This window comes from Brienomyrus brachyistius, chromosome 18 (genome assembly GCF_023856365.1).
Source record: "Brienomyrus brachyistius isolate T26 chromosome 18, BBRACH_0.4, whole genome shotgun sequence".
Classification (NCBI taxonomy): domain Eukaryota; kingdom Metazoa; phylum Chordata; class Actinopteri; order Osteoglossiformes; family Mormyridae; genus Brienomyrus; species Brienomyrus brachyistius.
In genome coordinates this window covers 13074015-13088386 of record NC_064550.1, presented here as the reverse complement: position 1 = coordinate 13088386, position 14372 = coordinate 13074015, and the positions used below count along the sequence as shown (strand labels likewise).

Below are 14372 nucleotides of genomic sequence, written 5' to 3'. Positions count from 1 at the left end.
TAGAATGAGTCAATAGGATGACAAGACCATTCATATCTTATCCTAAGCTTTCATTTACTCTGTTTAACCATTAACTTTGGGTTATCAAACTTAAACCTCACTAATCCAATATTTGCTTTGCCACCACACTAATACAATCATTGAATCCTTGTATCACAGAATGTTTTGAGGTCAGGTCGACCCCTCAGGGTTACATGTAGGCTTGTCTTTCTGAAGAAATATTTTAAGTCAATGAAATGTTCTCAGTCACCACTAATTTTTAATTAATTGACTGAGTGCTTCTTCAATCACCACAGGATACCGTCTCTTTTTGCCACCCACTGGTGTAATGATGTACAGACATCAGCACGTCAGATATAATTAATATAAAATATACGCTCAGATGTTTTATTTGGAATGTTCGAATGCTGCTATCAAAATGCCCTGAGCTACTTGTATTAAAAACTCTTCCAAGTGCTAGAAATATTAGCGATTCTGATCCAGGTTGGCATGATTTCATCACATAATTGCTGCAGTTTTGTTGGCTGCATATTCATACTGCATTCATACCCATTCCACCGCATCCCAAAGGTGCTCTTACTGGGTCACTGATGAGGCGACTGAAGAACACTGCACTCACCATCCTATTCAGTGAACCAGTGTGACTTGTGCTTTGTCACGCGGCACATTACCCTGCTTGAAATTAAAAGATGGGTAAATTGTGGCCATCAATGAATACTCATGGCGAGGGGCAGACTGGCAAGAAAAGGCAGCCTGGGGATTTGCTGCCAAGTGGCCCCAATTTGATAATTTGCTGCTGACTAGGGTGGGAGGGCCTTTCAATGCCAAAACGTACCTTAAGAGCCCCCTTTCCCCCCAGTCGGCAGCATATTATCAAACTGGGGCCGGTTGAATTGTGCCGTTTAGCTAACGACTGGGAAATTTCCCCAAACTTCCTGATGGCTAGTTCGTGTCTGATACATGGTCATTAAACATACTCGACTATACTCAACCATGCTCGACTATACTCAACTAGGTTGTAGCATTTAAATGAGGCTTGACTGATAGTAGGAGCCCAGTGTGTGCCAAGAAAGCATTACTAACATCATTAAACCACCACAACCAGCCTGAACTGTTTAGACAAGCCAATTTGGGTACGTGGTATCAGCCATGCTTTACTGGATACTTCTACTGGCACATCAATAGAACACAGCAGTAATCATGCAATCATGCTGTCTATGCCAAACTCTGTCCCAACCATCTGATCGCCGCAGCAGAAATCGAGACTCCTCACAGGCACCATCATTAATTGTCCGGTATCGGTGAGTCTGCGCCCACTGTACCCTTTCCTGTGCTGAGTTGACAGGAGTGAAATTCGACGTGATCTTCTGCCCCTCGACATGTTTTGGTTGTTTGTTTGTTCAGAGATGTGTTTCTCCTCACAACTGTTGCAAATAGTGGTTGTTTGAGTTAGGCTAATGTAAATTTCCTGGGAGCATGAACTAGTCCAGCCATTTTCCTGTAATCTCTCATCCACCGACAGCACTAATGACAACTGTATGTCTAGCACCAACAGTCAGGCCATGGTCAAACTCAGATTACATTTTTCCTCAATCAGATATTTGTTCTGACGATTAACTGAAGCTCTTGACCCATATTTGCATGATTTAATGCACAGAATTGCTTCCGCATGATTAGATTATTAGACATTTGCATGAAGGAGCAGACGTAGGAGTGACTATAATAAACCGGACTGTATAAGGGCATATAAAACATATAGACTTATATAAGAAATATATAATATTTTGAATGATATACATGTCTAGTCAGTTAAAAGTCTAGTCAGTCTATTTCCATCTCTAGTCCCGTGCACTAAGAGGCCAGAAACCGCGGGTAACCCCAGTCCTTCGCCATTATGTAACGCTTACATGCGCCTAAAAAAAAAAAAAAAAAATCGCAGGTCATGCGAGAGAGAAAGAAGAGACTCATTACCGTACTCATCACCGGGTCAGTGCACGTACAGCAAGAGGGCGAAAACCTAATTTACAAAGTGGAAAGAATTTTTATATATTCTTTCAAACAAACCGGGCACAACAGTTGTAAAAATCCCATTTAAGTATGATACTGTAAAATGTAACCATAATAAACCATCACTGGTGAAAACGACTTTGTACAAGCCATGTTGTGCCTGCAAACGTTTTACAACTAAGTCAATACTCCAAACTTAAAGTAATTAAATTGTTGCTCAACACGAGAAGGAAGAAAGACAGTCATGAAAATAAACCAATACTAAAACACTAAAAAACTTTTGTACTACACTCACTCTTTGAACTTTTCGTTAGTCTTCTACACTGTATAAGCTAGGACCTTTTAGTTAAAGAACAGTGACTAAACACTGGGCTTTGTGTAGCGGTTATGTCACGCATTGTAATTCCGCGTAGAGTTTTGGAACTCCGCGTAGCCCTACTGCTCCCGATTCAGCCGGCGGCCGGACTGCACCGAGCGCTCCCGGAATTGGCCGAGACCCTGAGCCACTCGAGCGCGCCTCCGGAGCTCGAGGGTCGCCGAGGGTACACTGTCCACGCGCCGAGTCTCCACGGGACTCCCAGTGCACTGCACGGCAGGTATTTCACACGCTGCGACCGCAAACCACAGGCATGCTAAAGTTTGATTGTTGATGTTTGTCTGTTGTTGCGTTTGCGCTAATTGGATATAAATATTTATGGCGGAGCACCTAAGCTCGCAACCCTTGCATGCATTTCTGGAATTACTTGGACAAAATTCGTGGCTAGCAGCAACTGCAGGAGTAATAGCTGAAGATCAATAGCTGAAGAATATAGTGAGGCTGCAATTTGACTCGCAGTTTTAGTGAAATATGAGTATATTCTTATTATTCTCTGACAGATTCCCATTCACGCGAGACTTCTTAGTTTCTAACAAATACTTACATTTAGCTGAATTTTATTTGAAAAGCAAGAGATGTATCAATTATGTAGTTTCCGTTATTATTATTAAAATGTAATTTCTCTATATCCATCTAGCTGTTTGCCAAACTACTGAGAAAGAATAGTATGGTCTAATTTACTTAATGACTGGGAAAATCATTTGTTTAATTAACGTGGCTCAAATAAAATACATTTATTTTCTGAAAATTAAATGCGTATTACTCACCACGAGCAAACTGGACTGATGAATACGATGTGTTAGTGACTGCATATTTTGTTTGCGACCATGACAAGAATAAGTGGTTATGGGATGGATGGATGGATGGATGGATGGATGGATGGATGGATGGATGGATGGATGGATGGATATTTTGTTTGTTGCTTTTGAAGCTTTTAGGACTTAGGGCGTCTTAAAATACTTGTTTAAATGAAATTGTCATTGAGACTGATGGGTAATAATGTCACACAAGGTGCCCAGTCAGCTAAACATGTGACTTGTTTTGTCAGGTAAGGATGGAGGTGGAGGCCCAGGAAAGTATTCCCAACTCTGCCAGTATCCAGCTTACTGGGAAAGAGAGGACATACAGGTATGCCCTAGAATTTGATAAATCTCTTCCTCCTTTCATAAATCTGTTATTTAAGTGCTACTCTGACTCAGCCACAGAAAACGCTGTACCTGGAATGTGCCCATTTGTTGTTGCTGTTTGCCAAGTGAATTTATTACGTATCATTTTGCTCATTTATACATTTGGCGGTGGGAGTGCAGAATGGATCACATGGTGCTGATGACTGAAAATGTGAATTCATAAAAGGACGAAGTGTGTTTTTTAATCTGTGGAGGTTCAGGATTCATATTATCATATTAGACTAGCAGATAAACACCGGTCCTGCAGTCTGGTGATTAAGGAGCTGGTTTACTGAAGCCAAACTTGCAAATTATTTTTGCCTTCAGATGAAAATTTCAATCAAAAACGACACACCTGAAGTACATCTTGTTTGACACCATTATCCTCCACATCCCTTGAATTATATGCACCCCAAAGAGAAAGAAATAACTTTTACCTTCTCATGTCCTCAGGAGACATTTGTATTGTGCTTTTATTGGAAGGCAATGTTGTGAGTACAATGTGTGTCTGTCCATATCATTATACTCTTAATATAAACACTGACCAAATCCATTCAGGATTGTTTACTGTCAACAGAAGCATTGATGTCTGGGACAATGACATTGAAACATGGAATTTCCGTATCATATTCTTTTTTCTAAAATCGGTATTCTGTAGATCCTTGGTGCTGTAAAAAACAGACGATTCACTGGACGGTGGTACAGTTCTAACTGAGAATCGTATTAAAGTGTCAAAAATAAAATACCAAAAATTTTAATTTCTAATACGCAAAAGCTAAACAAGTATTATGTATATAGTAGTGCATATAAGTAAGCATTATTATATAGTAGATTAGTGTATCTATTAAATATACTTGTGCTACATTATCAAGGTGCACGACCTGCTTAATGCTGTGTAAGACTTCAGTTTGCATGTCGGCCCAGCTATTATTTTCTTGTAGAATTAGTGTTTTTTTCAGTAATCTCCCACATGACCTGCTTCCCACATGCCTTTTTTTGCTTTCTCCAAAGAATAGTCCTTAAGAATCCACTTGTTAAATTGCCCAAGGGGGGTTGGGGGGGGGGGTGGTCTGCAGAGTGGGATCTCTTGGTAATTAGCTGGAATTAGACCGAGGTATTTTTTTCTGCCCCTGCTTTTGTCCTTGGATTGTATTGTAGGCTTTATTTCATTCTGCGTGACCCCCATTGCAAATGGATTTACCCGGATTGCTTTTGCCAATTAAACAGCCATGCCTGGATCTCCGTAACACTGAGCTCGGTGCGCTTAGTGCTGTCATGTGGTTGTGCACTTTATCGTGGGTCAGCTGGTACAAGGACCAAGGGATGGTCACATGATGCAGTCTGCTCTATCCTGATGAGCAGCGACCATGTTTACTCTAGTGGGTTTGTGGATCTGCCCATTGAATGGAAGTAGGTTTTACAGCACTGACATCAAGCAGGGAAGGAAAACACGATTATGAAGTCCGGAGGTCTGCTGTTTGGTGTAACCGGTGGCTATTGTGTGACCGCATAGGTAAATGCAGTGGTAAATGTGGGGAGACTAGGTGAGACGTGTTATGAATTCACCGCGTTGTCAGCACTGCAAAGGAATGAGGATTCATCGGACCAGCTGACCTTCTTCCTCTGATCCAAGGTCCAGTTCTGATGTTAGTGTATCCATTGTTGGATGGTTTTGATGGGGCACATGGGTCAGTATGCCCCCCCCCCCCCCCGACTGCTACACTGTCCCATAGGCAGCTTGGCTTGGTGTACGGTGTGTTGTGACCCCACAACCTTGTTCTGAAGGACAAATAGCTGGAGCAAAATTTGGGGAAAACAAAGTTGTCCATTCATACTGGGCCCACATTTAAGTTCTCATAGTCTTCAGAGACATCTGAGACTGACACTGTAGAGTGAACAGCCCCTCATGGGTAACGCTGCTTGTCTTTTCAAACTACATTACCCACAAATCCTGAATGCCTGTCCTCCTGCCGCAGGGTACATGTGGTCACATGGAACATCGGCATGTCAGAACCCCCAGACAATATCAGCTCCCTGCTATACCTGGACTCCCAGGTCACTGCAGACCTCTACGTAATTGGGTGAGTCGCCAATGGACTGTACTGTGAATCCAAGTGCTACAAAAGGATACACTGTGCAGCTGGATATCCAATAGAAAGTCCTTTCTGAGTGAATAAGTTTTGAGTCGACCTCAGTTACCTGGATTTTTTACATATTCATTTGTTTTGTGTTACAGCTGTAACATCTGTATGTCTAATGTTTATGTGTTATATACTCTTTAAAATATTATATAAACTAATCCTTAACCATGAGTGACTTTCCAAATTCCATTGGCTTATGTGTGTGTGTGTGTGTGTGTGTGTGTTTTTCTAGCCTGCAGGAGGTGAAAGCCAGACTGTTGCAATTTGTCATGGATTTGGTCTTTGAAGATTCCTGGAGCCTCCTCTTCATGGCCACCCTGGGGCCTCTTGGCTATGTAAAGGTACCTGTACAGTATGTCCAAAAAGTAATGCGGATACCCCTGTTAAATGGAAGAATTGCCTAATTAAACCAAACCCATTATATAATCAAGCACACAGTCACGTAACACAATCTCCTGCAACAAACATTAGCTGCAGGATGGGTGGTCGGTCGTACAGAAGAGCTTAATGACTTTCCACCTGGCGCCAACATAGGACTTCGCTTTCCTACAAGTGAGTTTTGTCTTGCTAGAGCTGCCCTAGTGAACCGCAAGTGAAGCGATTGAGAAGGTGGGTGCAAGTTCAGCTTCAAAGTGTCGAAGTCAAGTTCCTCCGTACTTGCTAATCCATGTCCTTATGGACCCTGCTTTGTGCACCGGTGCAGGCAGCACCAGTTCATGGAAAGGGACCCGATAGCATCAACACGCAACCTGAATAGCAGCAAATGCCACCAGCAATGTTCCAGCATCTAGTGGAGAACCTTCCCCGAAGAGTACAGGCTATTATAGCAACAATAGGGTGGTCAGCTTCATATTAATGCCTTTGGTTTCGGAATGAGATGTTGGACAACTGGAGTCCACAGACACTTGGGGATGTAATGTATCAGAAACCAGAGTGTATGTGCTCTTCTGTGAGTTTCTGGGTATGTGTTTGTCCTTATGTTTGTGTCTGTGTCTGTCTTTGAAACAATGATGTGCTTCATTCCACTCTTTGTTGGGACAGAGGGAGCTGGGGGGGTGGGGTGGGTACTGCTGAATTGGACATAGACAGTGCTTCCTTTGTCTGCCTGAGCTTACATAACATTGGAAGCTTTTTCTCAGCTTGTTTGTCATTGCAGGTGACATTGCCATCTTGTGAACGTGCAACACAAGCAGCAGAACATCCATCTGTGTCTTTGTTTCGGGTTGGGGGGGGGTCGTTTGTTCCATAATTGTGTTTCTGGAATAGAATGCCTGTCTGGGCTAAAGTGTCAGGGGGCAAAAAAGACTGGTGTGAGCAGCGATGGGACTGCAGTGCCGGCGAGATGCTGGGGGCCTCCTTTGGCTTATGGTGTCCTTCCCTCCCAGGTGACCTCTGTGCGCATGCAGGGTCTGCTCCTGCTGGTCTTCAGCAAGCAACTCCACCTCCCTTTCATCAGGGATCTGCAGACCACCTACACCCGCACTGGGATCTTCGGGTACTGGGTGAGGCCTGGGCTGCTCTGGGTCAGGGCTTTTACTGTGCACAACTACAGTGCATACCATAATATGCAATATTGATTTTCTTTAAAACATTTGATTGATTTTGACTTTGAATTTACTGTAGATGAATACGTATATGAATCATTTGTAATTCAAGGAAATCTGAATACCTGTATGGTGGGTTGAATATTTTTGCCAGTAGATGCAGAGTGTGAATTGGTTAATTCATTCAAGTGTCATGCAAGGAAGCATTTCTATAGAAATTATACAGAAATAGTGATTGATTGATTGATTGATTGGTTGGTCGGTTGGTTGGTTGGTTAGCTGGATGGTTGCTTGGTTCGCTGACAGGTTGGTTGGGTTATTGGTTGGCTGGCTGGTTGGTTGGGTTATTGGTTGGCTGGTTGGCTGGCTGGCTGGTTGTTGTATCTGATGCTGGAATCATGGGTAGCTGAGGGTTGAAAGGTGATAAGATCCAGGGAGACATTTTATGGGTTACCAGGCCATAATGGTTATACTCAGCATTGGCACCATGAGGGGCCCGGGGGGGCACCGGTTATTCTTTATGCATAGCGGGGGGATCAGCAGTCCAACACAAGTGTTAAATTTGTTCCTTTCTTCTGTTTGCTGTTGTCTTCATTCATTTCCCAGGGCAACAAGGGTGGGGTGTCCGCGCGGATCTCCTTTTATGGACATGCTCTATGCTTCCTTAACTGCCACCTGCTTGCACACATGAGCTACGCAGCGCAGCGCGTCGATGAGTTCGAGTACATCCTGGACGTGCAGGAGTTTGACACGCATAACACACCGCACGTGCTCGACCATGAGTTAGTGTCCTGCTTGTGCGGCCTGTTCACGCCAAACATAGTGACTGAACACGTTTATTCTGAATGATCTATTTAAGTGTGAAACAACTGTTGCAATCTAAGATAAAATTACAACTTTAATGAAAATATATTACAGATAAAAAACACGAACCGGGATAAGTGGTTCGGAAGACGGATGGATTGTTAGGTTTATGGATGTAGATAAGATAAAACGGATTTTTATTTTTTGTTACTCTGAGATTCTGTAGCAAATTTCCTACTAGTGCAAAACTGCAAAAGTGGAGATCAGATTGCAGCAGGATAGGTCACGGCTGGCCATGGTTTGATGACAGTTATGTGCCCCAGTTTGGTCTTCTGGTTTGGGGATCTGAACTTCCGCATCGACGACCACGGCCTTCTCTTCCTGCGCGCTGCTATCACCAGCAATCGTTTCAGCCTGCTGTGGAACAAGGACCAGGTGTGATGCCCCCCCCCCCCCCCCACACACACACACACACACACACGCATGTAGGATATACCTATCCTTATGGGGCCCGCTCATTCACTTCTATGGGAAAAATGCTAACGCTAACTATGACAACCATTTTTAGTTCTTTCATTTCAGTCACGGATTTTTATAAAATAGAGTTTTCTCATATGGGGACCAGGAAACCGGTTCCCATAAGGTAAAAAAAAAGCGGGTATTCATGTCCCCACAAGGTAAGGTATACTTGGACCACAGACACACACACACACACACAAATACCATGTGTGGCTATATTTATGAAGACCTCCCATTGACTGTATTATCACTATTGTGATTATTGATCCCTATCCCAAACCCACTAAAACAGACAAAAGTGAAAACAAACAACACATCTTTACATGGTTGGTTTTCTCCTTTCTAAGAGCTTGGCTTGTAGACCTGACCACATAGCATCCTTTCCTTTAAAATAAAGGTGTTTTTAGTCATGTCTGTCCATTTTCTCTGCTTTGTCGGCCATCCTGCATAACAGTGCCTGGCTAATTAATAATGTATTATTCATCAATTAATATTCCATGTGCACAGTGACACTTATGGAATGTGCTGACCCTCAAAAGGCTGCTTAGAACATTAAATATTACATTTATTCACCTAAGATAGTGAAGCTACAGACATGCACAGTTAATTAACAGGCTAATTACCTTAGGATTTGAAAAAGAAAACCGTAGCTGATCGTCTTCTAGTGTGATGCTTTCCGTTTGACTCGGTTTCACTCACGATGTGACTCTGACTCAGTATGACTCTGCAGATCTTACTGTTGGGCTGCGATTCTCAAAGTTTCTTCCCTGTGTGACTGAGTTCAACCACCTTGTTTGGCCCTCAGCTGCTGATGATGAAGAAGAAGGAGGCCTTGCTGCAGGAGTTTGAGGAAGGGCCTCTGTACTTTAAACCCACCTACAAGTTTGACAGGTTTTCCCAAACCTACGACACCAGGTAACGTGATCTTGCGTACGTCGTAACATGCTGGGAAGCTTTTTTAAGAGCGCGTTCATGCATAGCGGAGAAATGTGAGGAAGTGGATCAAGTTAACAAGGGTTTCTTGAGGTACAAGAGGGATTCCCCTTCTCAATGTGAGACATTCTGGTGACAAATCCCATGCCACCAATCTTCTGATCTATTATTGTGAAATGGTGTTTCTCAGTCTGGTCCTCAGGCACCCCCAGACATCAACATTTTTGCACCCTCCCAGCTCCCAGTAAATCGTGGAACTGTCCAGGGATCCTAGAGGACCGGTTTGAGAAACGCTGGTTTTTAATTTTTAATTTTAAGAGCCCTATTTTTTATGATTCCGAAGGAAGGCTTAAGATTAGGTTTCGGAAGGAATCCCACATCGGCTCATTTTGTTGACTCACTACACCATTTTACGGCTACCAAATGCCAAACCCAGACTGCCAGACGTCTCGCTTCCTGTCACCAGAGATGATGGTCTTACCCTCTCTTCACCCTTCACAGGGCACCAAAGATGTGGCTGGGCATTAAGTAAGAGCTTTTAAATTCCCCCAGTACTATCGTTGCTCACTAAACCTGCCAAATCCCCTTCATCAGCCACCCCCCCACCATCCATGGCTATTCTACTGTCTAACTTGTGGAGCACAGAGGAACACATCTTTCTGTGGATGTGGCTACATACCTGTCATAGATCTAACCTCACCTCAGCAGAAGTGCTTACACACACCCGCTCACGTACTTGCATTGTGTGCTTCTCGATGTGTGTGTGTGTGCGCCCACATGCTATAATGGCATCATTACCAGATTACCAGAAGAGCCCTGCATCGCTCATCGTGTCTGATAATGCGACATTCATTGTGTAGTCCGCACTCACACCCCGCAACCAGCTCGTTGTGTGAATACTTGTTCTTTTTACTGCTCTCTGTTCCAGCTGTGTGAACAGCGATGTCTGCTGCTCTCTGATTGGAGCTGTGTAAATGGCATTCTCTTCTGCTTTCTGATTGGCCAGTGGCAAGAGACGGAAACCAGCCTGGACTGATCGCATCCTGTGGAGGGTGAAGCCCAGACCTAAGGTGGAGGAAGGGTCCAAAGTGGAGGAGGCAACGAGGAAGCCACTCAGAGAAGAGCTCCCCCTTAAGGTGGCGCTGGACACTTACACCTCTGACTATACCTATGGTGTCAGCGACCACAAGCCTGTCATTGGCACCTTTAGTCTTGAGGTAAGGCCATTGTTGTGAAACCTTGATCAAAATATGACTTTGTAGGTCTGCCAAGCCTTTTGAAGGCTCCCAAAGAACCTGTTATCAGTCTCCCCTCCTCCAAAGGAATTATCAGAAACAGAATGAAGTTAATCTCAACATCGTGGTTGTTCTGTATCCCACTGAGCTCTGGCTGTGTTGGAACTGGAGACAGCCGATGAGATGTTTCTACACCGAAACTTTCTGTGACCTTTCGTGCAGCTGAAGAAGAAGTATGAGAGCCCTCTGGTGCGGGTGTGTGCCGAGGGTGATTGGAGTGCCACTGGGGAGCCTCTGGTGACGTACAGCATCCTGGAGCCTTTCCCTGCCAGTAGCTGGGACTGGATTGGCCTCTACAAGGTCAGCTGACACGAGGGCCGACAGGGTCATATGACCAGACCAGCCTCACCAGATCACCTTCTGTCAGCTCATGTGGCATCGAGTGTCCGGGAAAGGTTACGGTTTGGTGTCTCCGTCTCACAGGCCAGCTTTAGAAGCGTGTCCGACTACATTACATACATCTGGGTGAAGGGGATAGAGGTTTCCAGTAGTGATGATGTCATCCAGGTATGTATACCCTCACCTGGCTGAGTGCTCTGTGTCTGTCTGTCTGTTTAATACCTTTGATATAAGAAAAATACATCTCTCTATACCTGTGTGTAACCAGTGTGTAATCTGAGAACATAAAACTAAATAATAGGAGAAATAAATAAAAAATATTGACATATTAAAATTATGGGGTGTGTACAGAGGCGTGACTAGAGGGGCACTGGCCCTAGTTGAAAGCTGATTGGCCACCGGAGTGCTCCCTTCCCACCATGCACCAATTCCAAACATATCATTGGCTAATGTTCAGGTTGGCCCCTCTGCATGAATTATGGCCACACTTACGTCCTCCGCCTAAAAAAGAAAATTCTAGGATTGCCTCTGATTAAAATTCTGTGATGATTTTAAAGGTAGTTGTATTGCTGTCAGTTCAAAGAGGGGTGTAGTGCACACCAATGGTTGCAGAGGATCTGCCCAGCACATTCAGACATGTAGGGACACTACACTCTGTCACAATAAAGCAAAGAGAATACAAAGGGCAAGAAAACAGGATAAAGAAGAGCGGCGGCACTGAGGAAATGCGCAGGCGACACTGCCAGTGTGAGTGAAGCAACAGACAAACTGATTCAACTATATTTCATTGCAAATTGATGTAGGTACTTTATGAGAAAAACCATATTGTAATTATCTAAAATACATGTGGTTATGGTTTTTTTTTTTCTCTTTCGGATATTTTGTCCTTTTTTCATTCGTTCATTCACTCCTTGGGGAGTTTTTTGAGTCAAGCAAAGATGGTGAGCTTGGCCACCTGATTGAATGGACTCCTCCCCTCCCGACATTATGGTCGGGCTGAATGTGGCTGCCTGTATCGGACACACGTGTAAATGGTGTAATAATTTAGAGAATACGTTTGTGGTGTTATTGTTGATAATTGAAATAGTTATCATTACTGATTTAGCGAGCTATGAATTATAAGCGACAAGGTTGACTTGGTTACCTAAGTGTAATTATTCAGATCTGTATTTACGCAGCTATAGGTAATATATCTACAAAGTAGTTTTTAAACCCATTATGCTTGGTCTTTTGAAAGTTGGCTACCGGATCTTCAATGCCTGCTGTTATGTTTTTGCAAAACACTTTGAGTGTCACCCATTCATGCTCTTTTCCTCTTCAGTTATTGTAGATTTGCTGTTCTGTCCCAACTATATTACAGCAGAAGTGAATTAATATATAACATATAATTAGGGCTGCACTGGCTGTCTGGCAGACAGAGTGCAGAGCTGATGCTTTATCCCGGCCCTGGGTCTCTGACCTGGATATTGTACTTGTGCTTCTTCTAAACATATACTGGTTCTCATGAATACTTCTTGCTTTCTGCAATTGCACTCAGGTTTATATGAACAAAGATGACATCCCAGTGCTGAAGACAGACTGTGTGCTCTGTTACTATAGCAGCAATGCACGCTCCATCGTGGGCATCAGTCCGCCCTTTCAGGTGAGTCCAGGTATCGGGCTGTTTGTGCATATATTCACGCTGTGAGTCAGCACTGGACTTTGCACATTAAGAAATCCGTATGCTGCAGTAGTATGAGCCAAGGTGCTTGTTTCAGGTACACGAGTCTGTGATGGTCATCGAGGAGGACTTGGCACCCATGATAGCCAATGGGAGGGACGGGAATACTGCCAGCTGAGGCTGAGCCTGCATATACCACCAATCAGCATCCTCGACCCTGGAACGGACAGCTGAGCCACACCCCTCCATTTGCCACACCCATTCTCTGCCTTTATTGGTGCACTAGGAGGCCTGTCACTGACATAATATCAGTCTCTAGAACTACTATGTTCCAACAGACGTCTTTTAGTTGCAATTTATGTTTTTAATCGTTATACTTGCAATGATTTAAAAGTCAATTTATGTAAAGTAGCTCACAATTTCACAATAATATTATGCTATTATTATATTTTTTTACACAAACTTACATTTGGGAATGATATTCTCAGTGGTACAACAGGAGAACCCTCTTGGGATTTGAATCAGCAGCAAGCATGTCTGGTTCCTTAATCACTGCACTGCATCTTAATGAGAAACAAGCCTCAAGTCCATAAATGAGAGAGAAGGGTATGTGTGTGTTCAGCACCCACATCCATCAGCTTATCTGTCACAGACCTCAGAGGTGCGAAAGATGTGCAGAGAAAAACTGGCTGTTGCAGGGAGACATTTTCAGGCTTTTTGAATCCCAGTTTAATTATAATCGTAAGTTTCTATTCCCACATAAATGAATATCTGTAAATGAAAATGAAACTGAATATTTCAAAACTGGCTTCTAATGATTCAAATTTGCATGTATTTTACATTTTATATGTTTTATATGTATCTTATCGACTGTACAAGTCAGTTGCTTCATTGTGCCAATACATCTCCGTGTCTGTCGAATCAAATCAAAGTTTATTTGTCAGAAATACAACAGTATGGTAAAGCGCGGTAGCGAAATATTTTTTTTAGTTTTAGTTCTTTTTTTTAGTTATACTGCACATGTGCGAAATCTCAGCTGAATGTCAATGTGAACATGCAAGAAGTGCTGTTTGTGTTGGAACAGTAAATACAAGCTATGCCACAGCCAGGATAATGGAAGTGGTTTCTTTTCAGGCGTAAAATAGAGCTTTGATTCTTGTTATTCCACTGTCCAAGATGCCAGAAGTGTTTCTTTGGATATAGCCATGTGTTGTTTGTTATATGTGTTAATTAGATCATCTTAACAGTAACTGTAGCCTCAGAATCGTGCAGATACCTTGTATCAGGAGCCAGGGCTTTTACATCAACCACTGGAGGGCCCTTAGCGTGATGAAGTGCTTAGCGTTGATCTGACAATCACTGGTTAATTCAAATATTGCTTTTCCTGTTAAATTGATTTATTACCATTTTACTGTGTCTGTGTCACAAAGGAAAAATTTAGAAAATACATAAATGAATAGTCAATGCAAATGTTTATTATTGCATTATGATTTTTATTGAACGTCATCTTATTAAACTTAAAAAATTTAGTTATTTTTATTTTCATTCTTTAGCAGTAATGCATTATTTTTTATAGTTCCATTTAAAT

At 42.9% G+C, this 14372-nt stretch overlaps 1 protein-coding gene across 2 annotated transcripts; it reads left to right on the top strand.

The window, feature by feature from the left end:
• The first annotated feature begins 2371 nt into the window (after positions 1-2371).
• LOC125713054 (inositol polyphosphate 5-phosphatase K-like) lies at positions 2372-14256 on the top strand. Of its 2 annotated transcripts, XM_048983836.1 has the most exons (14): positions 2372-2603; positions 3432-3511; positions 5526-5630; positions 5923-6031; positions 7076-7192; positions 7841-8016; positions 8362-8473; positions 9363-9472; positions 9992-10018; positions 10497-10707; positions 10948-11085; positions 11209-11292; positions 12662-12766; positions 12882-14256. In XM_048983836.1, the coding sequence occupies exons 2-14, from the start codon at positions 3438-3440 to the stop codon at positions 12960-12962; spliced, it is 1449 nt and encodes a 482-aa protein (XP_048839793.1). In that variant the 5' UTR covers positions 2372-2603; positions 3432-3437; the 3' UTR covers positions 12963-14256. The 2 variants fall into 2 exon arrangements, with proteins under 2 accessions (XP_048839793.1, XP_048839794.1); XM_048983837.1 differs by lacking the exon at positions 9992-10018.
• The last annotated feature ends 116 nt before the right edge of the window (positions 14257-14372 follow it).